The 27,969-nt window shown below is 42.3% G+C and overlaps 2 protein-coding genes across 15 annotated transcripts in view; both read right to left on the bottom strand.

Moving 5' to 3' along the window:
• On the bottom strand, positions 1-11,985 carry hp1bp3 (heterochromatin protein 1, binding protein 3). 3 transcript variants are annotated; one of them, XM_088616878.1, is made up of 12 exons: positions 11,750-11,985; positions 10,691-10,766; positions 9,364-9,541; positions 7,645-7,804; positions 6,498-6,641; positions 5,640-5,714; positions 4,931-5,097; positions 4,701-4,791; positions 3,331-3,490; positions 2,901-3,012; positions 2,300-2,440; positions 1-1,912 (listed from the first exon to the last, which is right to left on the bottom strand). In XM_088616878.1, the coding sequence occupies exons 2-12, from the start codon at positions 10,755-10,757 to the stop codon at positions 1,543-1,545; spliced, it is 1,665 nt and encodes a 554-aa protein (XP_088473004.1). In that variant the 5' UTR covers positions 10,758-10,766; positions 11,750-11,985; the 3' UTR covers positions 1-1,542. The 3 variants fall into 3 exon arrangements, with proteins under 3 accessions (XP_088473004.1, XP_088473002.1, XP_088473003.1); XM_088616876.1 differs by having other exon boundaries at positions 4,931-5,100; positions 11,750-11,977; XM_088616877.1 differs by lacking the exon at positions 11,750-11,985 and adding an exon at positions 11,472-11,544 and having other exon boundaries at positions 4,931-5,100.
• A 3,260-nt stretch (positions 11,986-15,245) lies between these two features.
• LOC148642026 (eukaryotic translation initiation factor 4 gamma 3-like) overlaps positions 15,246-27,969 on the bottom strand; it is a 68,601-nt gene continuing 55,877 nt past the window's right edge. For all 12 annotated transcript variants that reach the window (XM_088617318.1, XM_088617321.1, XM_088617322.1 and 9 more), the window contains 13 exons: positions 27,772-27,860; positions 26,648-26,738; positions 25,953-26,073; positions 24,944-25,152; positions 24,202-24,317; positions 23,740-23,912; positions 23,008-23,133; positions 20,491-20,572; positions 18,891-18,989; positions 18,238-18,384; positions 17,631-17,712; positions 16,547-16,693; positions 15,246-16,261 (listed from right to left, as the gene is read on the bottom strand). In XM_088617318.1, coding sequence (XP_088473444.1) covers positions 16,080-16,261; positions 16,547-16,693; positions 17,631-17,712; positions 18,238-18,384; positions 18,891-18,989; positions 20,491-20,572; positions 23,008-23,133; positions 23,740-23,912; positions 24,202-24,317; positions 24,944-25,152; positions 25,953-26,073; positions 26,648-26,738; positions 27,772-27,860 — 1,664 coding nt within the window. In that variant the 3' untranslated portion in view covers positions 15,246-16,079. The remainder of the gene's footprint in view (positions 16,262-16,546; positions 16,694-17,630; positions 17,713-18,237; positions 18,385-18,890; positions 18,990-20,490; positions 20,573-23,007; positions 23,134-23,739; positions 23,913-24,201; positions 24,318-24,943; positions 25,153-25,952; positions 26,074-26,647; positions 26,739-27,771; positions 27,861-27,969) is intronic.

Raw genomic sequence — 27,969 nt, 5'->3', positions numbered from 1 at the left:
TCAAGTACAAATATACAAGTAACTTTATTAATGGCTACAGAATAAGCATCACAAATTAGGGTATGACATGCACGTAAAGAACATATTGAGCAAAGTTCTAAAGGGTTATCCAAAACAAAGTCTTCTTAATCACAGCCATACACTAACACACAGAGAATATGGCCAAATTCAAATTAGCCTTTCACTTTAATTCGTTTATAGAATACAGCAACAAAAAACAGGTAACTTGAAAGGACCACTGATTTAAATAAGCTCTTTTACTCTTTTAAGATAAGCTTATCAGTTTTTACAAGACTATTTTTGGAATGAGTTATATATATTCTTTGAACTACTATCGATAATAGAAAAGCTACACCAAAATGTGTTCTTCTTCAACCCATTCCAAATAACTTGTCCTGCTTAATACTTACAATCTGTCATCCAATCATAGCCCTTTCTGTCCAATTTGCTCCACCTCCCTTCTGATGAATGACAGTTTTTCAGCTTTCAGACTGGAACCATATAACATTTGGAAGCTATAGCCAACTGCAGTCTAGTTTTCCTTCATAAGAGTTTAAGGAGGAAAAATCTTCAGTAATCCTAAAAAGAAGCTGTCCTGTCAACATCATAGTTGAAATCTGAACAGGAGGTCTAGACGGTGCTGAAATAAATGTCCCTCCGTTTCATTAAGAATGTCCTTGGCACTTCCAGATTAAAAACGACAACAGAAAAAGATGTCGGACAAAAATCGTAGTGACGTGAGTGAGGTACAAGTATGAACTTGAGAAACACTGGTCAAGATAATATCCCTTTAAGGCTTTACAAAGACTTCCAGAAAGGTGACAACCATTTGCTCAAGAGCTGGAGTGAAATGGACACAAAATGATTCAGACGGAGACAGTAACAGACATACTGTACAGAAGTAACGAACCTAAAACCTTTAACTGTTGTTCAGGGCAAAAGTCTGAAGTTAGAGTTACAAAATGCTTAAATCTTTACCAACTGGTTGAGTGGTTTAAAGAGACATCTTACATTTAAAAAAAAAAGAATATTTGCCTGCTCTTAAGGAACTGGCAGGCCAGGCACAGTTCACTTTATGCTGTGAGCCGACTTAAATTTACCGTGGAACGTATTCACAGTACGTGAATAACTAAATAAAAAAAACTTAAATGACATTTACATTTGCAGTGTACTCTAGTTTTAATCTATTTTAGAATCGCAATATTTGGCTTTGAGAAAGGAAAAGCTGGTCTTCCTTACAACGCAAGCACTAAAAGTTCCCTACCATAAAAGCCCATTTTTTTTTAAAGTAAATGTCTGAAATCATTAAAATTGGCAGCCGGGTTAGCTTTGTTTTTCGTGTAAAACATTTTCCTGCCTTAAAATGTAAAAACAAAGAGATATTAAAAACAGAAGAGCCAAGGTTTAAAAGGATGCCTGTTTCCCCCACATGCAAACCTAAAGACTAAGGAGCAGAAAACAAAACCGGGAGATGGAACAACAGAAAGACGAAAAAGCATTGCAGTGTCTAGAGCTACAGTTAACCTTTAACCCCCGCTGCGATCACTTCCTCGTCCGCTGGGATTTGCGTGCTGCTGGCTTGGCCTTCACGGGCGACTTGGCCGGAGTCTTCTTGGCCGGCGGTTTCTTGGAAGCCCGGCTCGTCATCTTCTTGGTCGCCGGCGTCTTGGGCTTCTTCGAGGGGGCGGCCCTCTTGGTCGGGGATGCCTTGGCGGGCGCGGGGGCCTTCTTGGGGGGTGCTGGCTTCTTGACGGGGGCTGGCTTCTTAGCCGGGGCGGGCCGCTTGCCCTTCGGGGAGAAGACCTGGGTGCTGGCCTTCTGCGCCCCCACGCTCCTGTTTTTGCCCGCCGGCATGGGGCGCTTGGGAGCGGGGGGGGTCCGCACTTTGGGCGGGGGGCGCTTCTGAGGTGGCCTGTGGGAGCACAATAGAAAGTGAAAGACCGCACCCACCCGCCACTGTGATCCGTGCGATTTCACTGCCTGACGGCACTTCGCTGGCGTTTCCTGCAGAGGTCCGGCACTGTAAACTACTAATGATCAAAAACCTGAGTAGCCAAGCATCTAATTTCTTTCTTTTCCAGTGGAAGATTACTCAAATATTCTACATGGGCTTTACATCTGGGGCTTTGAATGTGCAAAGGCGCACCCTTATCACACACCTGACATACTCAGCAAATGCTGTAAAATAATATGCAGCAGTCTTCCTTTGGTGAGGTGCGTGCGTACAGTGAATTCGTACACTGAGATCACCAGGCCTCAGGTTTTACAGAGCTGGCCTGCCGTTTCTGTGCACACTCACCTTTTCTTGGGAGGTGGCTCGTCCTCCTCAGATTCCGACTCTTCCTCGGACTCCTCTTCCTCAGACTCCTCCTCCTCAGAAGACTCCTCCTCCTCGTCCTCCTCCCCTTCCTTGTGTTTGTCAGGGAACAGAGTGGCAGGGCTGTTGGGAGAGGGAGAAAGGTCTACAACAATGGTGCTAACACTGCTACAAATTTTAGCATCTTCCCTGTCACAGAATGTGAATACAGCAAAATGAAAGGCTAACCTATTCCACATATATCAACGCACTTCAAACTTTAAACAGAATCAGATGCTTTTTGGCTCCTGGTCTTTCAACCACTTGTGCACATTTAAACCTCAGATTCCCCTGTACAGTTATCTAAACATGCCCTAGATTTAACAGCAAGTCTACAAATACACATGCTTCATAATTCTAGATTATTTATAAAGATGATTTTCCTCTCAACAAAAGGATGACAAGTTTTCACCATCAGTAAATCATAGCATCAAACGATATGTTTTCCCATTAGCGTATGAAACAATGATTCTGTTTAAAAGGGACTCAAGGGGATTCGTCCAGGGCCCTCTGGGCACCTCCTGCCTCCACATCGAGAACCTACCTGGGGTAGTAGGGGAAGCACAGCTGGTAAGTCCCACTGAATCCCTTCCCAGAGATCTGCTCCATCCAGCCAAACATCTCACACCTCCGCAGGGTCCTCTTCAGGTTATTGACTGAGCGGAGAGAACAGAGACGGTAATAAACTGGTACATCAAAATAACACTCTCCATACAAAAGTCAGCTTTCCCAAAAGAAACACCTACTACATTTTCTTCTACTTATGAGGGGATACAGTGGCAGCTGAAGCTTACACTGCCATTTAGTCACAAGTACACGGATGAACGATGCAGTGACAGAACCAGTTACTATCTGGAGATGCAGGCTTTGAAATGCAAAGACTCTGTTGATCTAGAGCATGGCACAAACACATGCAGGAAGGCGATGGGACCCTCCTAACTGAATAGGAGCCACTGGGAGCCACAAGATCTTACGCTGGAGGTAGACCTTCCCGCCCTGGTTGTTGTCCAGGATGAATCTCTTGAGCGCAGTGGTGCTGCAGGTTTTGGGCTCGTTCATGGCTGTGATGGCCGACAGGATGGCCTCCTCGAGTGGGCTCCGGTTCAGGAGAAACTTTTCCCCTGCCTTCTTGATCTGAAAGACAAAGCAGCGCCAGTAATTGCTCTGAATGCACCTGCCGGCGATAAAATCCGCTGCTCTTTTTTCCCCAACACGAGCCAACTGAGCAGCCTTCACATATTGATCTCTAAAAAGAGCGGATCACATAAGGATCCCTGAATAGTGCTTCTATAAATGGTAAATAAGGACGTGGAATAAATCTCGACTACTAACACAGGAAGAAGTACAGGTCCACTGCATCATTCAAGTGGCACATTTGTTTGTGGAGGGGAGTCTCCATTACCTGTAAAGCGCTTTGAATGGTGTCCGGAAAACCGCTATATAAGTGTAAGGAATTAATATTACGTTTGCAGCCTACACACTGATGCAGCTCCCCACTGAAATTAACACTTGTACTATACAAAAACAATTGCATGCTTGTACATCAGCTGTAAACCATAAGATCTCACTGCTGCTTTCTTCTGAAAAAAGAATGAAAACTATTCCCGTACTTATAAAATAAATTCCAAAATTGCCTTTTATACCTTGTCTTATGAGTAGAGACTAGGACTCCACTATAGCTACATGACCTTTGTGAACTCCTTTGTGCAAGATGCCATAAAAATTGCTGCATAGAAGACCTCACCATTTGTTGCACGTGATTGTACAAGCATCATGAAAAAAGTTCCATGTACTCCTTTTGTCTGAAAACGGGATGCACAGAGCTTTCTCATGATGCTTGTACAATGCAACAGGCAATTTGAAAAAGATTTTTATACTATGTAAAAGGCAATTCGAAAAGAGCATTAGGAATATTTTTTTTTGATTGAATAATAATTATGCTACTGCTTGAGATCTCCAAATAAAGCTGATGGCTTTATTCTCATTCCTTTACCATCATTCAATATAAAAGTGTTAGATCAAAATTATACATCGATCTCTCAGTAAATCCCATAATCCTAAATGTATCATAACTGGACAAAAAACCTAATAAGAACAGAAATAAAGAGTATATGAGGTTATGAGCAGAAGATGATTAGCAAGCAGAAGAAGAGTGTTGTGTTACAACATTGTGTGTTCAGTTTGAGAGTCAGCCCCAGATATGCAATACAACATCGAACACTTAGAATAAATTAAATCAGATATAGCAGGCTCCGCCACTAAAGAGAACAACAGGGTTCCCATGTTGCCTATCCCAAATGACGTGTGCAACATTAATTGTTTAGCCCAGGAAATGAGGGCTCACCTGGAAGGTTCCTGATGCTCCCTTGCCAGTCAGTTGTTCTAACTGGCCTTTCTCTACAGCTCTCTGTAAGGCATTTTTTAATATGTGGGGTCTGGAACAAAAAAAAAGTGGGAATGCATTCAGTTGATTAGCTTCATAAAAAAATACTATTAAATCAAGGATTAACAATCAGGAACAGATGTTCTTCTACACAATGCAACACACTTGTAAGACGACCCCGCCATCGCTACCTGCTGTCCACTTTCAGCTTGGGGAAGTACTGCTCCACATATTTCTTGATGAGGCGGTAAGAGGCCTCCTTGGGTTCACAGAGGCGCGTGAAGATAAGAGGCAGAGTGTCCTCCAGCTTTTCTGTGGGCTCTGGCATGGTCACTGCTCTGGAAGGACCCGAACTGCTCTTCTGGAAAAAGCAGAGGATAATATCAGGAAAAAGAAAACAATACCAGAATCTTATATCGTCCCCTTTCTGTGTCTGTGCTATTAATTATACTTGTGCCTAATAGCTTTTTTCAAATTTTGCACATTCCATCTGATCTCATAAATATCGCTGCCGAGCCCTAAATAATCTTTAAATAGTCTTGCAATGATCCAGCTTGAAATGCAATCAACAGCAAAATTCCTGGTAAGGCTGTGCGCCCTGATCCCACAAACACATAACTAGAGTTCCTGAAGTGATCAGGGGTTTTGGCAAGACATGGGAGCTCCTGGTAAAAATATTAGCCGTCTTGCTTTTATCAGGAAAATCTGAGCTTGCACTAGCAGCCCATTAAATTCCAGCATCCTACGATTCTATGGATTGTCCAGTTTTACGAGCCCAGTCACAATGCTCTTCCTCCGCACAGCTCCTGAGAGGACACCCATCCGTAGGGCTGTATTCTCCCTCCCACTGTGACCTGTGTGGCAACGAGAGGCTGAGGAGCTGCGGGGTTGGTCTCTTACCTTCTTGGATTTCTGGGCTTGCTTACTGTTGCTGGAGACCACAGTAAAGCTACCGGAGAAGCCCTTGCCTTTCACCTGCCAGACAAAGAGCGGCACGTGATGAACACAGAGACACAGACATTATCAAGTGGCATCAAACCAACTCTAGAGTAAGCAGCATGCCAGCTTCACAACTTATTTAACGGGGAACTACAGTCACAATTTCAGACCGGTTATTAAGGGGGAACTGCAGTCTCAATTTCGTAGACTCGGTAACAGAATAAATTAATTGACAAATCAAATTTTGAATAAAGTACACGATTGCGAACTTTGTGAAGGTGCTGTATGGCTGCCATGTTGTTGCAGGCAGATAAAAAAAGATGCTGTTCTCTTCACGAGCGAGAGTGATAGTTTGAGGAAATCGTGATGTCCTGGATGCCCCAGTCCTTTCCAAAGTTACCCCCCCCAACACAGGTTCCTATGCTTACAGTTGGAAGAGCTGTGGTAAAAACACTTTCTTCAAGGGTACTACAGGGGTGTCAGCTGCAGAGACTTGAATCCCTGACACCCACTCCATACTGATCCCAAACAACACGCATCGAATCTTTAATATTAACAGGAAGAGTAAAAAAAAAACAGTACTATGCAAAAAATGTGAATCATATCTCTTAAAGTCCATTTATAATTTCATTTTCCTACAAGGGGGGAACCATTTTTAAAAAGAAATGTGTAAAAGCGGTGAAAGAAAGCAAATGACAGCTCATATAGCAACAGGAAACAAAAAAAAGTCAAATAAGAAAGTCGTATGGCTGCAACAAGCCACCAGCAACTTCTAGACACGTCAGCTCTCACGTGCGACATACGAAAGCTCTTGGTCACCTGCTTGATAGCCCCTCTCTGCAGCACGCGTTTCAGGGCCTGCTTCAGCAGGTAGCCCCTCCTGTCCAGCTCCAGAGATGGGTACTTCTTCAGGATGTACTTCCGGATGGCAAAGGCAGAGGCTCCCGTTTTGTGGAAACAGGCCTGTAAGAGGCAGGAGAAGATTCAGGCAGCAGAGGGTGGAGAGCAGACTTGACAAGCATCCTGGTTAAATTCCACTCTGGAGGTGCACAACCTGGCTTCTCTACAGTCACAGGTCCAACGGGTGAAGCACCTTTCCCCCCATGTCTACTTCATGTGCTGTGCAGTGGAGCTGCCATAGAGCACCTAAGTGGCTGATGCACTTCAGTGGGGAAGGAAGTGCCCCTCCGAGATGCAGAGAGCTCTGGGATCCTCTGGGATGAAATGCACTAAACAAATTCATTAACTGAGTGATTTCCACTTTCTGCACATGTAACGTTAAAGCACATGTACATGCCAATTAAAAAAGTACTTGAAGTAACTAATTCATGTCTTGTTTGAACTTGTTTGAAAGCATAAGTTTAATCACGTGGAAGAATTCACTGTGGATCCCTCTTTAAGACACGTTTTGTCATTTTAATCATGTCTCAGAACATTACACACTCTCTTCCTCACTAACGGAGCCATCTCACAACAATCCCATCCTAAAAATCATTCCCAAAGACAAAAAGCAACATAAAGTTTCATTTCGGTCTCCTGTACTGACGAGACAGCCCGGCAAGGTGCCATTAGAACCGGAGTCCTAGCTTTGACCTTGGACAGATGCCACTAAAAAAACAAAAGAGGGAAACTTTTGTGAAAGAAAACAAAAAACTAAAAGTCCATTTGAAATGATTCTTTTGGAAATACCTGAAATATACTTTGTGTATTTAGAACATTTAGGGTTGACAATCCAGGTAAGGAATATACTGTATATACACTATGCTCTCAAGACTGGAACCTGTGCAGAACATGGGCTCCGTTTAAGAGAAGATGTATGATTCCATTTCATACCGACTTCCTTACTGTGGAAAGCCACAGAAAAAGCTCAGAGTGGATAAAATACGTGGCTTGTTTTCTCAAGACCACGAGCGCCCAGACTGGTCCCAGTGTGTGAGAAGTGGGGCACCAGTGACAGGGAACACACCTGGATGGCCTCCGTGAGGATGTCGTCGATCTTGGGCCGCACGTACAGGGTGACCTGGGAGCGCTTCTGGGAGCGGGCCAGCTGCTTGGCGGACATGGTGGCCCAGGCGGGGATAGTCTTCCTCACCTTCCTCTCCTTCTCCTTCACGGCATCTTTGTCCCTGCAATCAACCAGAAGCAGGGCCGTCACTTCTGACAAAACAGGGGTACCGGAACACAGATGACATTGGGGGGATCCCCCTCTGCTCTGGTGTAGCTTGGCTGTGGAGCCAGTGGTGTGGAGGTACCATCCGTGGGATTATGACTGAAGGCCTCTTAATGGGTCACAATGGTATCTTCACACCACTGGCTTGACACCCCCCATAAAAACCTCAATGGTCTCGGTCTCCTAGGGAGTCACTCATATACTTTATCACTGTCCCCCCTCTCCAATGTCCTACGTTGCTCTTACATGTTGGTGGGGTGGAGGGACCTCAGAAGTTGGGAGCCCCCTGCCATTGAACGTCTATGTTCTAGCTTTTCATTGAATTTTGGAGTTGCCTAGAGGAGGAATATGGGGGGACCTGGGGGTGCCCCTACAGCCTCCCGCAGATGAGACCCCACATCAAAAAGACCCCCAGCATGTCCTTAATTTTAACTGCCTAAGAACAACCACAGACTGGTGAAATAAAGGAGATGAAATGCAACAAAGCTCACAATCCCGAAAGCAAAAAACACAACCACATAGGGAAGATCTTGGATAAGACAGGTTTTTTCGACCAAACTTGATTCTGAAACGTGAAACAGAGTTGTACTGTCTTTGAGCCTCGGCAAACAAAAACCCAGAGAATTTAACAGGGCCTGACCTAAATTGCTGACGCACAAATTTCCACAAATAAGCTTTTGTTTGCTAGTACTGAGCAACAGCCTGCAGCCAGACAAGCCAAAGGCTAGTCTGAGGTCACACGTCGAACCTGGGACACTCATTTGGTGAAATGTGTCAATTAAACTCTTCCATTCATCTATTTTCTAACCACTTCATCCAATCCAGGGTCCCGGGGGAGCCAGAGCCTATCCCAGCGAGTACTGGGTGCAAGCCAGGACACACTCTGAACAGGACACCGGCCCATTGCTGGGCACACACAGGCACACACAGGCACACACAGGCACACACAGGCACACACAGGCACACACAGGCACACACAGGCACACACAGGCACACACAGGCACACACAGGCACACACAGGCACACACAGGCACACACACTCAACGTGAGGGACAATTTTCCCAGAAGACAAATCACCTGCCAGTATGTCTTTGGTCTGTGGGAGGAAACCCTCATGAACACAGGGGAATATACAAAGTCCACAGAGATGGTATCCTAGGTCCGAAACGCAGGACCCAGGGCACCCGCACTCTGGGACAGCAATGCTAATCACTGTACCTCCATGCTACCCGTCTTAAACTCTTCCCTCCTCCTAGAACTTATCTTCCGTCTCGAAGACACAACTACAGGACGTGCTGGACTGTGAATCCTGAATTCCAGCAGAGCAGTCCCTGAGCTTGAATTTGAATCTTAGGGAGACGTGGGAAAACGCACATCTAGGACACAGAAGACATTCTTCCTCCAGCCCCGCGTCAGGGAGTAGAATGTCTTCTGGCGTCCTGAAACGCCACCACAGAAGAGTATAAACCCCCCCCCCCGACACTGAAGCCCTGAGGCCGCGACGAGATGAGTTACTCTTTCTTCTGCTCCTCAGCAGGCTTCTTCTCCTCCTTCTTCTCCTCCTTGCTTTCGGGTTCCTTGCCGTCTCCCTTGGCCTGCCCGTCCTCCGCAGCAGGGGCCGGGGCCGGCGCCGGGGCCTCGCTCTCCTGCTCCTCCCCTGCGGACGCCGACTCCTCGGAGCTGGCGTCGGGCTCTGCGCAGAGACGGGGAGGAAAAAGAGCGAGTCCTGCTTACTCCACCAGTCAAGTGGCAAAAGACGGGCAGAGGAGTTCACTGCCGTATGTACATACAAAGTGGAATTCTTATTCACGCTGATCTCTCAGGACATACACGGTACAGCAGACAACGCATCACACTGTAGACGGGGCATTACAAAACAGTACATAACACACAGTGACAACCAGAACAATAAAGATGCTGTAGAGAACAACAAACAACATGGTAGTCCAAGTCAAAGGTGCACAGTGGAGAGGTGCATTCGGTCCTGAGGCACTGCACAGTTAGCTGTTTATGATGCGCACTACAGCAGGGTAGAGGATGTTCTTAAGATCAGTTTGTGGCCGTGATGACTGGGATCCCCAACGATGAATCGGGCTTTATTGTGACGGCGGATGGGGCGAATCTCATCAACTGATGGCAAATGACATCGGATAACCCCCTGTACCATTGCCACAACCCTTTGTGGAGAAGGACCTTTCCCCATTTTCAACTTATGGAAATTACGGAATGTCCTCCCATTGAGATCAGGATGGCCATGTCCCAGTCCAGTTTCGCTTTTTTATTGTCCTACATGTAAGGCACTATATAACTAAGAACAGATCCGGCCTTGTTCTATACAAGCATCTCCAGCTGTAGTTTATACAGGGTCAGGAAAACTCCTCCATACACCATTTCCCTCTGTTATATATCCCTCTATCCCCCTCTCTGGGGGAGAGACCTTAAAACAATTCCCATAATCAGAACACAAGAAAGGTCATTGGGCCACTCAGTCTACCATATCCATCCTGGCTAGTATCCTATAGAATGGGGTGTCTAGAGAAACAGTGTCTGCAATGTGGCTTTGCAATTTGTCATGTTAAACCGTATTTTGCTCAGAGGTATACTGACGAAACGCAATTTAGGGCCAGCGCAAAATTCCTTGCCTTTGTACTTGTCTAGAGAGCGTCTCGTGGCACTGCGACCGAACAGGAGGGCGCCGTTTCTGCCCAGAACCTGCAGAAGGAAGTCAAAGCCCTCGGAAGAAAGGACAGACCCCCTGGGTTGCAGTGGAAGGGGTGTGGGGTGCGTGACGCTGGGTGCACCCCGAAGCCCCAGATCCCAGACCCAAACGAGGGCGGCTCACCTGCTGCTGTGGGGTTCTTGGGGGCTGTCTCCTGGGGTGGCGTCCCAGCAGCTCGGCGGATGGGCATGGCTGAAACCTGAAACAGGGGCACAGTGACTGGCAATGAGGAACAGCTCTGGCAACATCCCCAAATCGACACACGGGAGACTCACTGAAAGGTCATAAACACCTGAGCTGTGCACCAGAAGGAAACTACATCTTGTGTTGCAATATCAGGGCTAATAGACCTTCAGTAAAACCGAAATGTTTAAATTACCTCTTTAAGTGACTGGAATCTAGCTCTTAAGAATCACTGAGTTTAATTACCATTTTTAACACAAACCCCAACACGGCACAAGGTTTGCTACTGGTGTAAAAATATCTTTGTATAAGTAATAGTACTTTATGCACTTCATAGAAATGCACGTAGCTAGATCTTCTCCTTGCTCAAGGCTATGCCTGCACTTCATGAAAATATCTCTCGCTCTATCGCGCTTTTAATTGGTGTGTGTGTTTTAAGAAAAAGCAACAATCAAAAAAGATTAGAATACTGTATGCTGGTGTAAGAAATATACATTTTTAAAATAAAATTACCAACCAATCATTACCGAAAACCTAAAGACCGCGCAGGCGTACTTAAAAATGTGTCTAGGGCCTATGCAAACAGAAATCCTACCGACTCATTCAAAAACAAACACCGTTAGGAAAAATTAAAAAAAAAAAACAGAAGAATGCTACGCTTATTACTGCCCGTGCACAGCGCATACCTCGGTGGGGATTTTCTTAAGGTTTGGAATCGTACCTCGGTTCTCCACCTCCATCGGGGAGGTGAAAACGGGATAACACAATAACAGAAACAAACTACACCTCCTACAATAAAAAAATGGAAAAATTGGCCATTTTGTCCATTGAACCTATACAGTAATGGCGTTGCAGTGAGCCGATGTTTTTTTTTTTTAATGCATGAAGTTACAATGCAAAACAGCGTTTGCAAAAACAACAGATGAGAACAACTAATGCATTTCCACCCTGGTTTATTTTCCTCCGTTTCGATACACGCTGCTCCTTTTACTTTCTTACCTTTATTGTACTTGATGTATTTGTTTGTATTCAAACTGTCCTCTCCTTTTATTTAGAATTTGATCAGCACCCCGGCCCCGCCTCCCTGCGTAGGCACGTCACTACGTCGGGCGTCCAGGATCCTCTTCTTAAATTCTGTCCAATCACGGGCTCTCCTCAGTCTCCGGTTCTGCACCATTGTGTGCGATAGTGGCTGTCCGGGCACTGCCGAAGGCACGATGTCTACCACGTTTATACTTACCGAAAAATATGTATTCTGTATGTGTAGCAAATGAAGAGACCCGGCGTAACAGCTACGAGTTTTAAACCGAGTTTTAACTAACTCCTTGCCCATATATGACCGATAAAACCAGAAATTCGAATTCTGGAATGGCTTATAATAACATCTAACGTCAAACGCCTTTGTTCGGTCGCACTTGGATTCGTCTTGAGAGAACATCAAAATAGCCGACCCAATTCGACTTCAATAAAGAGGGAAGGTTGGGATTCTTGTTATAGAGAGCTAGAGTATATACAAGTTTTGCCCCCTTCCTCCGGAAAAAAAAAGTCATTTTTCTAAAATACCATTTAACCTAGGTGTGTGTACTGTATGTTACATCAAGTATTGAAATGTTTTAATTTGTCAGATCGCAATAAACTAGCAATACTACTTTCGCAAGAAAATAAATAGGGGTCAGTAGGGGTCTCCGGGCACTCGTAACTACAGATGTGCTCCTTTACAAATCCATGCCCACAATCTGCCGCATTATTTTCATCAACCTCCGCTCAAAGTCATAAGCCTGTCACATGGAACACAATGACAGCAGTCTTGCGCGACAGCTACCTCCGGATTGATGCGTGAGAATCCCCGCTGTGATTAACTCTTCACCTTAAAAACCCAAGTATCTCCGACCCTAGCAGCGATGAAGCAAGCGGTTAGCCGGCATGTCCCGGTTTGCTGAAGTTTATGGAAGCAGAAACGCGATACAAAAAAAAAAGGAACAATAGGTTTATTCCATGCTGAAAAAAAGAAGAAAGAGAACACAACGTTTCGGCCGTGGAGCCTTCTTCAGGTGTGCAAGAAGGCTGAAGAAGCACACCTGAAGAAGGCTCCACGACCAAAACGTTGTGTTCTCTTTCTTCTTTTTTACAGCATGGAATAAACCTATTACTTGTTCCTTTGCAGCCTACGCATGCTGACGCAGCTACCCGCCTGAACTACAAAAAAAAAAAGGCACGCATACTCGTCATGCTCTAAGAACCTAAAATTAAGATGCAAGTCCACCGCTTCAGAGGGCATGAATTCGTTAGCAAAAAAGACACTCTACTATGGATGCATACAGGATAAAAATGAGTCCAGCTGCTGAGTCCAAGTCAGGGTCGCGGGGGAGCCGGCACATATCCCGGTAACCCAGAGGCGCAAGGCTGGATACACACTGCATGGGTCACCAGTCAACTGCAAGGCAGACAGAGACTCACACACACTCACACCAGAGCCAGCTGTCCCCAGAACTAACCACTTAACCTACCAGTGTGTCTTGGGACTGTGGGAGGCAGCTCCCGGAGGAAACCCACACACATAAGGGGAGAGCATGCAAACTCCACACAGATTACACTCCAGGACAGGCGCAGGCAGGCAACAATGCTAACCACTGCGACCACAAAGACGCAAAAAAAAAAAAGGATGTTGAATGTTTAAGTACATTAAGTACTACTGAGGTGAAGTCATCAACTGTTGAGTACAGACTCATCTGGTCCATTTGTGCTCTGGGGATTCATACACAGCACTTTTCAAGTGCTTCACGGAACACTTCTTATTTAACAAACATCTCAGATGCAGAACAGATGACCCTGTTTTGGTTCTGACCATAAAACCTTCCTATTCATACTTCGTCCTCATGAAAAAAAAAATATAGTAGTGTGGTTCCATTTGTTTTACATTGTATTCGATCTACTGAAAATGAAAGTGTTTTCAAATTAATGCTTACAACAAATACACTTACAGCAAGTCATTTTATAAATGGAAAACGTTTCTCATGACCTTCACAGATATTTGCGAATGTAAGGACTTGATATTTTGCTGATAAAGGAAGGTTAAGGGAATTGACAATCATATTTTACTATTGAGGACAAGTCTTTTGTAAAGTTTGTCAGGGATATACCTAGTGAAAACATTTGGGGTTCAAATCCTAGATAAGGCACTGCTGTAATCCTACCTTTAGCTTATTATAGGAATTGTTCCAGATGTCAAGATGACAAATTTAAGCTGCTTTGGACAAAATTATCAGCCAAATCAATAACTGTTTAACCCAATACCCACAAATAGAACTGTAACATATTCAATACAAAGCAAAATATATAACTATAAAAATGTTTAACATAGCTAATCTTATGTATTGTAAAGCTAACAGTACTCACAGGCTCCTATGATGGCGACTACTTCAGTGCTGAAAGTTGTAAATGACATTCAAGGGCTTCCTTGCTCTTCAGTCATCTTATTTTGTACTGTATATTGAGATTTGTCTTGATATTTTCCCATACTCAGGAGTAACTGTTTAAAATCCAGTTTCTAATATGTAATTGTAAACAAACTGACACAAACCTTATGAAGTCAGGTACTCCAAAAGTATATGTTCAACAACATCCTGAGGAACACCACACATGAAGTGTGATCACCCATGGGACAAGATTACAAATCTGGAGGTTCTCCCAACAGCGAAAACAATCCGCACTGGGACTGTATCCAATATCAAATACAGGGTCATGGGGGAGCTGGGGCCTATCGCCAGCAAGCAACAGGCTCAAGGCAGGATACACCCTGGACAAGAGGCCAGGTCACCACACACCCACCGCCATCTTCCACGCACACATAGCTGAAATGAGAACAGTGGAAGCAAGGCCATATGAGCAAACCTTACGAAGACGGCAGGAAGAGCAGCCTGTGTTTCAGCGCAACCAAGCCCTGTGAGGGGGAGCCGGCTGTCTCAGATCCATTTGGCACTCTACAGGCCTTTCAAGGAAGACGGGGATACATGATTTATGACTGCAAGGAAAAGGCACCACTGTCCCACTGCTATTTTAACAACTAAAGACCAACAAAGACCTTGTTTTTGGTGTGTCCAAGTATGGTTATTAATCTCATTATCCAGCGTCAAATCCAAACACTTAACAGATTTACAATCATAGTGCCGCTACAATGCAAATCCCTGCATCATATGCTTCATAATTCTGGGGGAAATCATAAGCCATTACCTCCAGTTGCTTGTACCACTGCTGTGGAAAACCCTTGAAGTGCATTTGACAATACTGAACACAGTATGTTTCCATTGTCAACTGGATTGACTGTGAAATACACCACTACTTTCCTGGAAGTCTTCAGCTGCTGTACCTGCTGTTCTTGACCGAACAATTTTGTCTCAAACAATATGGGAGACTTGTTTACCATCAAAACAATACCTAATAAGGATTGACTTACACTTCTCTTCCAGAAGTGTGCAAGAAATGGACCACACTGATGTTTCATTTAGTTTTTTTAAATATCTTTTTTCTTTAATGTATTTACAAGCTTTAAATTTGCTCTATAAGTCTGAAGTATTACAAGCACTTTATGTTCAGCAACCATACGTTATTTGATTTTTGTACAAGTTGCTGTCTGTACGTTCACTTAATTCTTAATTCTTCATTGTTGTTCATTTGAAGTTCTTGCAGACTGTATTGTCTTCTGAATGCGGATTTCTGCCCGTTTGGAGGATAATATACATATCACTTAGAGCAAGCCAAAGCAGAAGGAAGAGTTTTTGTGGTTATTTAATAATAACCTTTAACCTCTGATGTCTTTTAAACATCTGCCCTTCCTGTGTCTCCCCCCCACCACCCACTGACCCACCCACCCCCCTCCCCAAAAGAGCATTTCTTTACCCTGTTTTTCACCAAACAGTTTGGAATCCAGGGAGGCAATTATTCTTTCACGATTATTTTTTATCGTCCGCGCTCGTCTCCTTCTCGTGAGCATCTGCAAATGTTAAATAAACTTCCATATTTGCAGTCCTTAAAAAAATAATAAATTAAAGAGTTCAGAACCTATTTGTCTTTGTTGCACAGAAATTGGTTTTAAAGTCTTTCTTAAAAAGTAACAAAAGAAGGTTTTAAAATTTAAAACAAAAATATTTTCTATAAATAATACATGTTTAGTGCTCTCGCCTGTGAACTCAAACTCAAATTGCTGCAAGTCTTAGAACCGTACCATGAAGTTTTCAACCTTTTTTCATCTATCTGTGCATGTTTTTTCTTTTCATTGTGTTCAGCAACAATTGGCCTTTCTGCACTAATTGGCGAAGATTCTCTCCTCTCGTCAATTATCTTCCGATTCCTCTTCAGCTTCCCTAAGCCATGTGAAAAAGGCTGTGACTGACTTCAGCGCTACTCCCTTGCCCAGCTGCTCAGCAGGGTCCTTGCTCGACTCCCATTTGTAGAAAGCATCTTCTGAGATCACGTCTTCATCGTACAAACAGTCAAAAAACATCCGTAGCAAATCTGAAAATGAAAAGCAAAGAAAACAGACTTTCTGAATTTCCTCATTCACACTTGAATTTTTATCAGTTGTCATTTTAGGACACTTCAGAGATGCAGCAGCTGAAAGGATTTTAGAATTAGCATAGTGAGAAAACAATGGTGGCTTTAACACAATAAGAACAAGGAGATCGAGCATTCAACTTTTTAAAAATGTCCTACTTAAAAAAACAGAATTCTTTATGTTATATGATGTTAGTACTTGACTTATGCCAAAAATTAGATTGAACTTTTGAAAGACATACTTACTAGGAGGTTGATCAAGTTTAACTATCAATGCTTGAAGTGCATAAAGTGCTTGCAATTGTCTCTCAGTATCTGAGTTAAGGTACTTGAGTAATACAGGCAATCTTCTCTGGATAATGGCAGTGTCCACTCGACATGCTGTGCTCTCACCTATACAACAGAGATCAGTGTTAATTTGTGAAAAATCGCCAAGTGCTGTTACTCTCACCCCAGGCAAAACATGTACTAGGAGAGCGACAATGACCTTGCATTTCTGTCACGATTTCCTCTTCTAATGTCAATCTCCAGGACATTCCTGTAAACCTCCTACTGTAAAGTGTGGAACTCAAGTTTATTACTAAATAAATTCAGTTAAGATAGTCATACAGCCTTGGGGGTTGGACAGAGATGAAGCACCATTCCTACAACTTACAACCCAGAAATGCGGTGCATTTGCTGAACAAAAACACATTTACGCACATTTAAAAACACTGCTGAAAATATACACAATAGTAAGTCTATGTGTATATAATGTGAACTCATTTAAACTCTTGCCCTAAATCAATCATTGACAAGCTTACATAAATTACGTATTAATAATGTGATCTGTCTTAAGCAGTATATTATGATAACGTATGGCAACTGTACACACTTGTGGACTGAGTCCAACATTAACAGCACACGTTCCACTCCTTTGGCTGTAAAACACCTGTGCTGAAGTACAAACTCAAACTCAGAGAAGTTAAAGAGTTTTTAAACAAGCAGAAGGAAAGGCTGTATTGATCTCTACACACATCTGCTCCTTCACGGTCTGAACCAACAATGACTGGCACCGATTCAATTAATCTCGGAGTCAGGGAAGAGCTACACTTCCCACTACAGCGTCAAAAGCGGTTTCGGGACAGAAACATTCAGGAGAAGTTAAAATTCACAAAACCAATAAGTTACATAGTCAGGTGGATGCTGTAAAAAAGCTGCCTATGAATTTAAACTACACTGTTCAAATAAAAAATAATGTTGGCTGCCCAAGGCTGCAAACATACACCCGTAACCTCATGTGTAAAAATACCACCAGGAGCAAGAGGATGAGGGTTCATTGTCTTCTTACCTTTCACTGCTGCCTTACACACAGCTGTCATTAAAGCTCTAAGGAATGGAGGTGAACTCATTTGAGATTCATCTAAATTGGCCTGGAATGGAAAAGGACAAAACATGTTTGCATTGCATGCAGCAATTAATATCACATGTAAACATGCGACTCTTCATTACAGATTAAGTCAGAACTGATGGCATAACAATTTAAACTTCTCTATAAAGGACTGGTCTGTGACATTTTTGAACTTCCTTCCTGGAGATATCAGTAAACGAGGGACCAGGATGAGGAGATTTATCCGTTTTCTTGCTTTACTTGAAGCTTTGAAACAAAATGTACCCTTTTTTTAAAGCTTCAAACACATTTTCTGACATTATTGGCTTTGTAGCTGAAAACATTTCGAAGATACCTTTGTTAAAGGCATCACTGTAGCTGCAGTTATAGGGAACACAGGATGTGGAACATGAGGAATGCTTTGCCTCATCCCAGCTCTGGTAACTGCTGAAGTCACGAGCAACATAGGAACACAGGACAGGTCTGCAACCCCTTGATTATCACCCCCCACACTGCCTGACAGTGAAAGAGGTCAAGTAAATAAAGGCAAGCTGCTCGAACTCTGTACCTCTACCCAGTCGAAGATTTGTTCGTCGCTAGCCATGTCCTCTAGAAGGAGCTTCTCTAGCTGTTTGTTCAGTTCATCGGGAGAAAGCTCTCTCTTTGAAAGTGCTTCAGTGGGACTTGAGCAGTCCGATATAGTGAACTCTAGTTTCTGTTGGGAGAGCACAAAGAGCTGTAATGGCATCATTCTTTCTGAAATACATGATCAACTGCTTTATAAAACAGCATAATACCTCTTAGAATTATTTTTCGGATCTTGTTACAAACAAATTATAATACTAAGATAACAGTACATAATTAGTGTTTCTCAGATTGTGCGTTTTCATTATTTCTTAAAGAACTTGCTGACCATAAAAACAGAGCAAGGATTTGGAACAGATCCTGAGAAACATATTTGAAAAATGTCTTGTCTTTGCATTCAAATGGGAATACATTAAAACTGTTCACTGAAACTATTGCCAAGAATATTCCCTGAATGTTTTTCTTTAATTTAATGCCTTAATAGCTGTTTTTTTGTTATACATGTAACAGGATCTAAAAGCCCTATTTATCTAATGGAGGCGTTGCCACTTTTTATTTAAATTTTATTTTCTTAAACAGTAGACCTCATATCATATTCGGGCTTGCCCCTCTCCTACTACAGGCTTTTGTTCTCACCAGATCAGAGATAAAGTTGTGCACATCTTCACCCTCTGGCAGGAAATCCACCCAGTTCAACCCCGATTCCCTCCATAAGGCCCCCACTTTCCTATGGCTCTGGCAAAGAGAAAAGAGCTTCAGCACCCCAGCAATACACATGAATAAAACCAGTTTCCCTGTAACACCACACTCCCTTGTGGAGAAATCTTGCACAGACTCCTGTGAAAACTGCTCACCGCAGATACATTTCCAGACAGCTATTGTTTTACCTTATTGCCATAACATCAAACCACTAGATGTTCTTAGAGTAAAATAATGCACCGGTTCAAATATCTTCACATTACATGGATACTGAAAGTTTGAAACTGACAGTTGTATTGGGGATACTTATCCGAAAAGAATGGTAAAACAAGTAATTTAAATGTTCTATATTAGTTTGGTTCTGGAACATTTAATCCGCTCTTAACTTATTTATTCATTCTTTTTTGCCATTTGTCTCACGGTTGCATTTCACGAAGATAATGGCACTGTCCAAATCAGATGTTAATGGGGAAAAAAAACCATTACACTACAGCCATCAAGATTCAACATTGCACTGAGAAATGAAAGACATAGCGTGTGTGCAATATGATTTAAGTTATAAAGATTTTATAGCACTTAGCTGTAGCTGAATTTAATAAAAAATCGAAAGTTGTAAGGACAGCATTTGTCAAATATCCAATAGAATGGTCAACTTGAAAAATGGGTCAAGGAATTTCTTGATTGCCTATCTCAATATAACTCCAATCACCCCCATCTCCATGTAAACCACCTGCTACTGTTTGGATTCCACATGCCCTTTCTGCTTTCTGACCCCAAGCTACTTAAAACAACCCCTGCATGGTAGAAAGAACATGACAAAAAGTGCTACTATGCGTCTAGAAACTACAGATACTGTATCTATTGTTGCAGTATGATGCATCAAAGAATGTCCTTATATACAGTGCAGTTCAACCAGACCTGCAGGTGATAACATTTTTGCACTTTTATCAATTTTTACATGGAACTTCACATGTGGTTTTAAAACTGATTCCTTTACTGAAAAAAAAAAATGTAATAAATCAGAAGGCATGCAATTTTGCACATTACATAAAATTGCACTGTATGGAAAGAGAGCAGATGAGTGAAAAGAATACTACAAAGTCCCTGACAAGTTTTAAACAGAATCTAGGACTTTTTATTGAAGGTGGGGTACAGAAAAGAAGCTAAAAGTAAAAAAAACCACTAGATGTTCTTAGAGTAAAATAATGCACCGGTTCAAATATCTTCACATTACATGGATACTGAAAGTTTGAAACTGACAGTTGTATTGGGGATACTTATCGGAAAAGAATGGTAAAACAAGTAATTTAAATGTTCTATATCAGTTTGGTTCTGGAACATTTAATCCGCTCTTAATTTATTTATTCATTCTTTTTTGCCATTTGTCTCACGTTTACATAAAATTGCACTGTATGGAAAGAGAGCAGATGAGTGAAAAGAATACTACAAAGTCCCTGACAAGTTTTAAACAGAATCTAGGACTTTTTATTGAAGGTGGGGTACAGAAAAGGAGCTAAAAGTAAAAAAAAAATCTTACCATTTGTTTGCATAGTAAGTGCAGTATTTCAGAAAATAATATCCCAGCTCTTCCCACAGGAAGTAAAGGTTTGCTAAATTCACTGCAAATAAGAGAACAAACAAAAATGGGAGAACCCCATTAGATAATGTAATAAAGGCACTTAAAATTCACCAAATTCCAACCTCTCCATTATGATGTCCTGCAGTCTGTTTTGATGCTCTGAGCCAGAATGTTTATTTTAGCAGCTGTCCTGACCACAGATTATACCACAGTGGTCTCATTCCTTCCTCTAGATCAGGAAACAGTTGGTCTTTACTTGGGCTGTAGTTGACTGCTTTATGCAATGAAAGGGCCACATCTAGCAAAATCTTGCAGAACAGCAAACCTTAAAAAGGAGTTGTAGAAGGAGGAAAAGAGGCCAAACCGAGACTAAGAACATAAATGGCACAAATGAGAGAATGCCATTAAGAATCTAAAACATTTCTTCAGAAAGCTGTGATCTTCCTCTGCCGCCTGGAATATATGAACTTCATAAGTATAAACCAAGGATTATAATATACCCATATTATGTTACGGAATACCTCTGTAGCGGCAATGCTTGTTAATAAGACAGAATTAAGTGTTGCTGTGCTTTCCCAAATGAGGCCTCATCTCTCTGTTCATCTCTGTGGTGCAGCCACAGAGAAACTATTCATGCAGGCTGATTTAAAGATGTTTTCTTTTGATAAGGGACAGCTCCCAAATGGGGATGCACTTAGCTAAGCATGGCTATCATGATCAATGGTCATCCATTGGTGCCTATCTGTCTAGGGAGTGCCAGATGGACATCTGGACTGCATTCCTAAGTGTCAGGAGTAAGTGACTCATATCTCACCTTGATCAACCAATCAGGGACTGGTAGGGCCGAGTAACCCACGTGGGACTCTGATGCCCATGGAACTTTCAGCCAATGAACGAGCTGAAGTTCCTCCAGGTAAAAACAGGCAACCCAGAGGGCCTGAGAGACTTTTTCTGAGACAATTCTAAAGGGAATTCAAAGGAGAATTCCAGGGCAGGACGGCCCAGGAGCAGAAGGCTCCCAAGGGCAGGACATTCTCGCAGCGCGCCTCCAGACCATCCTGAAACTCAGCCCGGACAACCACGGAACGGCCAGTGTGTCCGAGTGCCAGAACTTTCCTCTGTTCAAAGAGTATAGAGCGGAGGTGGCCAGAGAGTAACCAGAGGATCCACCCGAGGTTAGCATCAGCAGCAAGCCTCGTGAACAGGTCGGAACTGTGGAGAGCTGAATCACTATTCAGAACTAGCGCTTCATCAGGAACGAACCGGTCTTCTTCCTGACCTGCTGGGACCCACAGTCATCTTTTCTCCTGTGCACAAACTTTGCTAGTTAAAGCCAACACTAACTAGCCGGTCAGTGAGCATCAGCAGCGCACCGTCGCAAGCAGCACAGCCTGGCACGGAGCCAGAGAGCCCGCAGGAGATCTGAATCCCCAGAGATTGGATGAGTATTCAACTTCAATGCTTTACAGCTCGAGAATTCAATTGTTATCCCAACCAGTTGATATCAATTTAATTCCTAAGAGTTATGTACTTATTTTGAGTATCTAATGTAGAAGTTATAACCAAGTTCAATTTATGAAACGGTCTAAATGAATGATATACCGAACGTATGTCCTCTTGATATGTGTAACACTTCGTAACTGACTGAATATATACCTTTTGTATTCTGATAACCCTCTCGATAAGATCTGTTAGGTTTATATGCATATTCTATGTATTAATAAATGTATCCTCGTGTATTAGTACCTGTGTGTGTGCGTTGTTTGAGTTATATCGCATGGCTGGATTCTAAAGCCATTAAAAGAATCATTTTGTGATTTACGGCTACAATTAATATTTGTCCCCGTAAATGCCCAAACCCTACAGAACTGGTGCCTTCAGAGAGCGCACTACACCTCCATCTCTTTTGGTTTTCATTTCAGCTAAAGCTCTTTTTCAATTAAACTTATTAAAGCTTTAATTTAACTATTTAAAAATAGTCTCAGATCCTTTTATTTAGGAATATTGTTTTAATTACCAAGTAAGATTTAACTGGTGAATTTATTGATCACTAAGGACACGCACTTTAGTTGTGTGACAGTGTCACCTGATTTCATACTTAATAAATTGTTTAAAAAACAATATTTAATGAAGTTAAAACACAGATCTATTTGCTCCATTCTCCGGACATAATACACATAAATGTCAGGTCAGATATTTTGGAAACTAAGAACTCTGTGTAAAAGAGAGCTAAAATCAAGCAAATGGTAAAATTAAAGGTTAAATACTTTATCTAAATAGGGGCTGTACTTAAGGACCGGGACTGGGAAACACTGATTTAGCACGGTTAGATTAAGACAACAGTATGACATACTGGGACTTAACTTGATAAGCCTACACTACACTCTAAAGTTTTGTGTAATTAAATGGGGAAAAATATTTGTTACAACATTTAAAAGAGAAAAGTTGATCCAAGAGTATCTGTGCCTGACTCACGTAAATAATTCTCTCATAGAGATTCCTCCGTCACGGAACATGGGGTTGACCAGCTCTGCGAGATACAGCCATATATGAGGAATGTCAATGGCCATATCGTCCGCCAACTCCAATGTGTCTGCAAACCTGCAGGGGAGAGCACACACAGAATTCAATCAATTAAAAGGCATATAAAGAGAGTAACAGTGTGAAGAAGAGCTGCCCATTCAGCTTATTTGGATCATTTGGATTTTAATATATCCCATCCTGTTATTTCTGAGCTATTTGGCTCAACAAAATGTAGTGGGAGGCTGGGAAGCTTGTTCCACATTCCTACAATCTTTCGTGTAAAGAACCGTCTCTCACCTGTTTTGTGTTTTCTGCCTGTTTTATTATTTCATACTTGCAGACTCGTATCACAAAATGTGTTTTTGAAACGAGTGAGGAAATCTGCTGAAATGTATGCAGGGGAAATTTCACTTCGCTAATAATTTAATTCATTTAATTAATGAAGCATAATGCACTTTACCCTTTAAAAAACATTATATACTTGCTTCATAGATTCTGTATTTAAACCACAGACCCATGTAAAAAACACAAGAAGAGAACAAAATTCAAACACGGGTTTAAAACTATCACTGATAAACACCCCTGCACTAGTCGATTCACTGCCTGAAAAAGGAGTTTCATCAGCTTGACTTGGCAACATAAATATCCTGCAGTAAACTGCGTTAAGTATCCTGCAGGGCTCACCCTTTGAAAAACTCTTGCTTGGAGAGGGTTCCAGACTGCACCAGTTGGAAGAACAGCTGCCCCATGTGATCTCTTGTGATTTGACTCCTCTCCAGTGTGGACTCCACACCCACCCGGACAAATACATGTAGAAGTGCTAGCTGATCAAGCTCCTCCACACACTGTACTGCTTCCTGTACAAACACACACAAGGGATTCAGAAGGGTCTGGCTCGATAACCTCTAAACAGTGTCCAGTGCAATCAATCCTCAATTCCAGTGACTGACCAGGTATTACATTTTTAATAAACTATACTGTCAAGAAATTTAGTGCTAATTATGCAGAAGATTTTTCCATGACTCTAAGCAAGGATATTTAAATTCCTTAAAAAAAGAGATTAATACATACTTCCAACACCTCAATGCTTTCAAAGCCTGTTTATTTTGGAGTTCCCACATCAGTTTGAAAATATGAATGCGCTACCTTATAGTCGTTAATGTGCAGAAACTCATCAATAATGGATTTGGATTTTCGTTCCATTTCCTCTTCCGTCATTGTAGGCTTGTCTGCTGTCAGGGCCGCTGGAGTCTCAGACTTTCCTGGAATGACAGGATGTAACAAACTCCAGACAGATTCTGGCAAACACAGACACACTTGTATTACAGAGTCGTAATCTAAAAGTCCGGCGCAGAAGCTATTCATTCAAATGTGGAATTATTTGGTATTACAACTGAGCCAGCAATATATTATACTGTTTGGATCTCTTGTGTACAGCCCATTCCATCCTCGATGATCCTTCATACCTTTTGTTTAATGAATTCCAATTACCCAGAATACAGAAGACAGACAGATTTCCTCATTTAAAAACTAACAGGTTCAAGTTCTCATTTATTCCTGTGGCCATAACCCTTCTCAACAGTTGATTCTCTTGTTCCTGTTTATGTGTATGGTTTATGTTTTTTATACCGTCTGCTGCTGTAAAACAACTTACCCCTCGGGGATAATAAAGGCTCCCTCTCTCTGACAAATAAGCTGATGTAACACACAGGACGAATAATAATACAAAGAGCTATCACCTTGTATAGCACTTTGTCCCTAAACTGCTATCTTCACCAGCGCAATATGAGCTCTTAGGTCTGTCATGCAGTAATTTAAGGCGTTTGAGTGTGCTCTCTGTAAAGATCTGAGCTCTTTCTGGGCGGAAGAGCAGATGCATGCGGCTCACCGGTGTCCCGCGCTCGACTGCTCTCGGCCTCCGGCTTCTCCTCGGCGACTGTCAGCTGCTTGACCGTCTCCAGCATGTCGTGCCTCTGCTCCTCCTGAGCCTGGCTGTCCAGCAGCTCCTTGCTGCTGCCGCCCCTCGTGAAGGGTCCGGGCCGAGAAGGGGCCGCGGGCATCGGCTTATCGTTCCTTTCCCGACCGGCGCTGCCACGGCTGACAGGGTAGAGAAATACAAAGCAAGCCGTTAGTGCTTGGAATTTCTGGTGTCCGCTGGCGAGCGGAGCAAGTGGTTTTTGATCACGGCACATGGCCATGGTCACTCAGCTGCCATATCCACATTTCCATCCATATACTGTTTGTAGAACGGCCTTAGATCACAGGAGCCCATCAGGAGTTTGGAAAAAATATATTTTGCTCTTGAAATTAAGACTCCTGCAGCCTTGCAGCAACATCAGCGAGAGAAGCACAGACTCTCCCGTTTGACACTGTGGAGTTTGCATCAGTCCACATCCAGGTCTCTTTAGACATTTTATTTGACCAATTTTCAATGGCAATGCAATGAAAAGCCTTTAAATACCTTTCTGACTGAAAATCTGTTTATGTGCCCTTTTCTCCCCTTAGCGCCTCAAGAGACAGATTTCTTTCACAACACAAACGATGACATTGTCAGATGATTAAAGACATTTGAGTAGGGAGCTGAGTCAGCATGCATGGGCTGCAAAGCAACAGGTAAGGTAAAGAAAAGGTACAGTAAAGGTAAAGAAAGGAAACAATGTTTCAGCTGTGGAGCCTTTGCTCACACCTGAAAAAGACTCCACAAACAAAACAGTGTTTCTTTTCTTTACCTTTCAGCATGGATTGAACATTTACCCTTTCCGCTGTTAAATGATCTTCACCATAAACCTGCAGACAAGGATCAGGCAAAGTCTATATACATATTTCACTTCTTCGTCAGATATTTGTTTCGCCTGTTTGTTCCTTTCTCACACCGAGGAAGAAAACTGAACACTTACCCGCTGAGACTTCTCCGAGACTCGTAGTCTGAGGTCACTGCTGGAGACACAGTGGCCGCAGGCAGGGACGACTGGAGGGGAGAGAAACGGTTTAAGCTGGTGGTGCTGGAACGGGATGAATCTGCAAAAAAAACAAACAAAGTTGCAATTTAATACTGTAGCTGTTGAGCAGTACCGATGCAGAACACAGGATAAGAACAGAATATTTCTTGATTACAGGAGAATAGTTTGATAGCAGTGTGGTGCACATGAAGTATTCATTGATGAGTGAGAGACTAGGAAGATGATTCTAGGGAATTTGAACATATTACAAAATGTAGACACGTCAAGAGTTTAAAAAAATCCTTAACATCTTCCACACAAAATACAAGAGGGGTCTTTATTTTTAAGTTTCTGCAAGAACACAGCAATAAAAGGGAACAATATATTACTTATTAGATATGTATACTACATGTTTCTTTTAGACGTGACTACACTTCTCTGAGCTTCTTTAACTACACATTTAAAACATAATACACAACTGTACACTACACTACATTCAGCTGATATCATACTAACAATTTCACCATTTAGAGAAACCAAGACATAAACCCCATCGTGAACACCTTGCCCCCCCGTGCGTCCTGTGCACACTGTATGGTGAGACAAGACTGTTAAGGCCCTTAGCCCAACTACTGAGAGTGGCATCTCCTCACCTGAGTCACTGGACTTGGCTCCTCCACTACTGCCCTTAACCCAGCTCAGCTGAGCTCTGGGACCCAACTGGATCTTATCATCTATCGTAGGCTGTGGACAGACAAAAACACACTACTCTTAGATCGCATGCTTCCAATTAAGAGGAAATGAAACTGCAAAGTGATAAATCTATGATACTGATTGCCTTAACCAATTTCCATTCTGTTCGATCAGGTTAATACTGTAATACTATAACAGTGTTTACAGAAAATGAAAAGGAATAGAGTGGGTAGTGTAATCCTTCTTTCCAAAGGAAAATTATTCAGCACACTAGAATTGTAACTAATGTTGTTTCTTAAATTGTAACAGAGCATTTTGAGAACAATCTCAAAAAACAAAAAACAATCAAAATGCAACAAATCTGCCAAATTAAGCTCCCTTACAGTAATATTTTAAGAGTTTCCACAGTGTATTATATGTTGCCTTATCTAACAACACTGTATTTATTAAAGTAACAGGATAAATCTTTACTGCTGGAAGAAAAGCTAATGAGTGCTCCAAGGTGTCTCGACAGCCTCTCAGTATTAATACCACTGATTTCCAGCAGATGGTGGTGTTGTGATTATCAAGAAAGAAGACGTGACATTCATTCCTCTGCATGTCAGTGGAATTTAATTGTGGTGATGAGACCTTTTCTAGCCATGATGTGATTGAGAGAACATAGGTTTTATTGTAAAGGTTATTAAAAAATATTTCAATATCTCCTTTAGAAAATACAGTGACTGGTTTAAGAAATTCCTCCAGCATTAAAAAATCCTTAAACTGGCTTTCACAAGATGCACTTTAGGGGGAAATAACATTACAGAATGCAGCAAAGGTTTCATTTTGAAGCCAACATGTAGTAAACTGCACCCAGAGGCTCCTGCATGAAGAGTTGCCATCTAAATTGATATAAACCACAAACAAACCTAAGGCACAAGTCATGCTGCAAAGGACAAACCAACAAATGACTATTCCCAAATCTTTCTTTCTCTATTCAAGCATTTGGAACTAAAGTGAGATATCTGCAATACCTACATAATAACATTTCCACCACACAAATGTCTTCAGTTGCTTTCCTGTCATTTATAAATGATAAGGCTACCTTAGAGATTTTTGGGATCTTGCTAGGGTCTATCGTCCGGCTATTCTTGGTCACAGGCACAGTGTTCCAGGTCTCTTCTCTCTGCATCACTGTGAACACACAGATAGCAATTTCTCAGTCATCTCATGCTAGAAATGTTATGCATGAAATTGTATATGGCTCATAAAGTAATCTTATCTTATCTCAGTAAGTCAACTC

Source organism: Lepisosteus platostomus, chromosome 23 (genome assembly GCF_059453375.1).
Source record: "Lepisosteus platostomus isolate fLepPlt1 chromosome 23, fLepPlt1.hap1, whole genome shotgun sequence".
Classification (NCBI taxonomy): Eukaryota; Metazoa; Chordata; class Actinopteri; order Semionotiformes; family Lepisosteidae; genus Lepisosteus; species Lepisosteus platostomus.
The sequence above is the reverse complement of the archived record's forward strand: the minus strand, read 5'-3'. Positions and strand labels throughout refer to the sequence as shown.

Excerpts from the sequence above, each read along its gene's own strand:
- hp1bp3 (XM_088616876.1), bottom strand. The coding sequence starts at position 10,757 with ATGCCCATCCGCCGAGCTGCTGGGACGCCACCCCAGGAGACAGCCCCC. Across the intron at positions 3,013-3,330 it reads CGGGAAGGTCTACCTCCAGC|TCAATAACCTGAAGAGGACC; the intron begins GTAAGATCTTGT and ends CTCTCCGCTCAG. Across the intron at positions 2,441-2,900 it reads TGCTTCCCCTACTACCCCAG|CCCTGCCACTCTGTTCCCTG; the intron begins GTAGGTTCTCGA and ends CTCTCCCAACAG.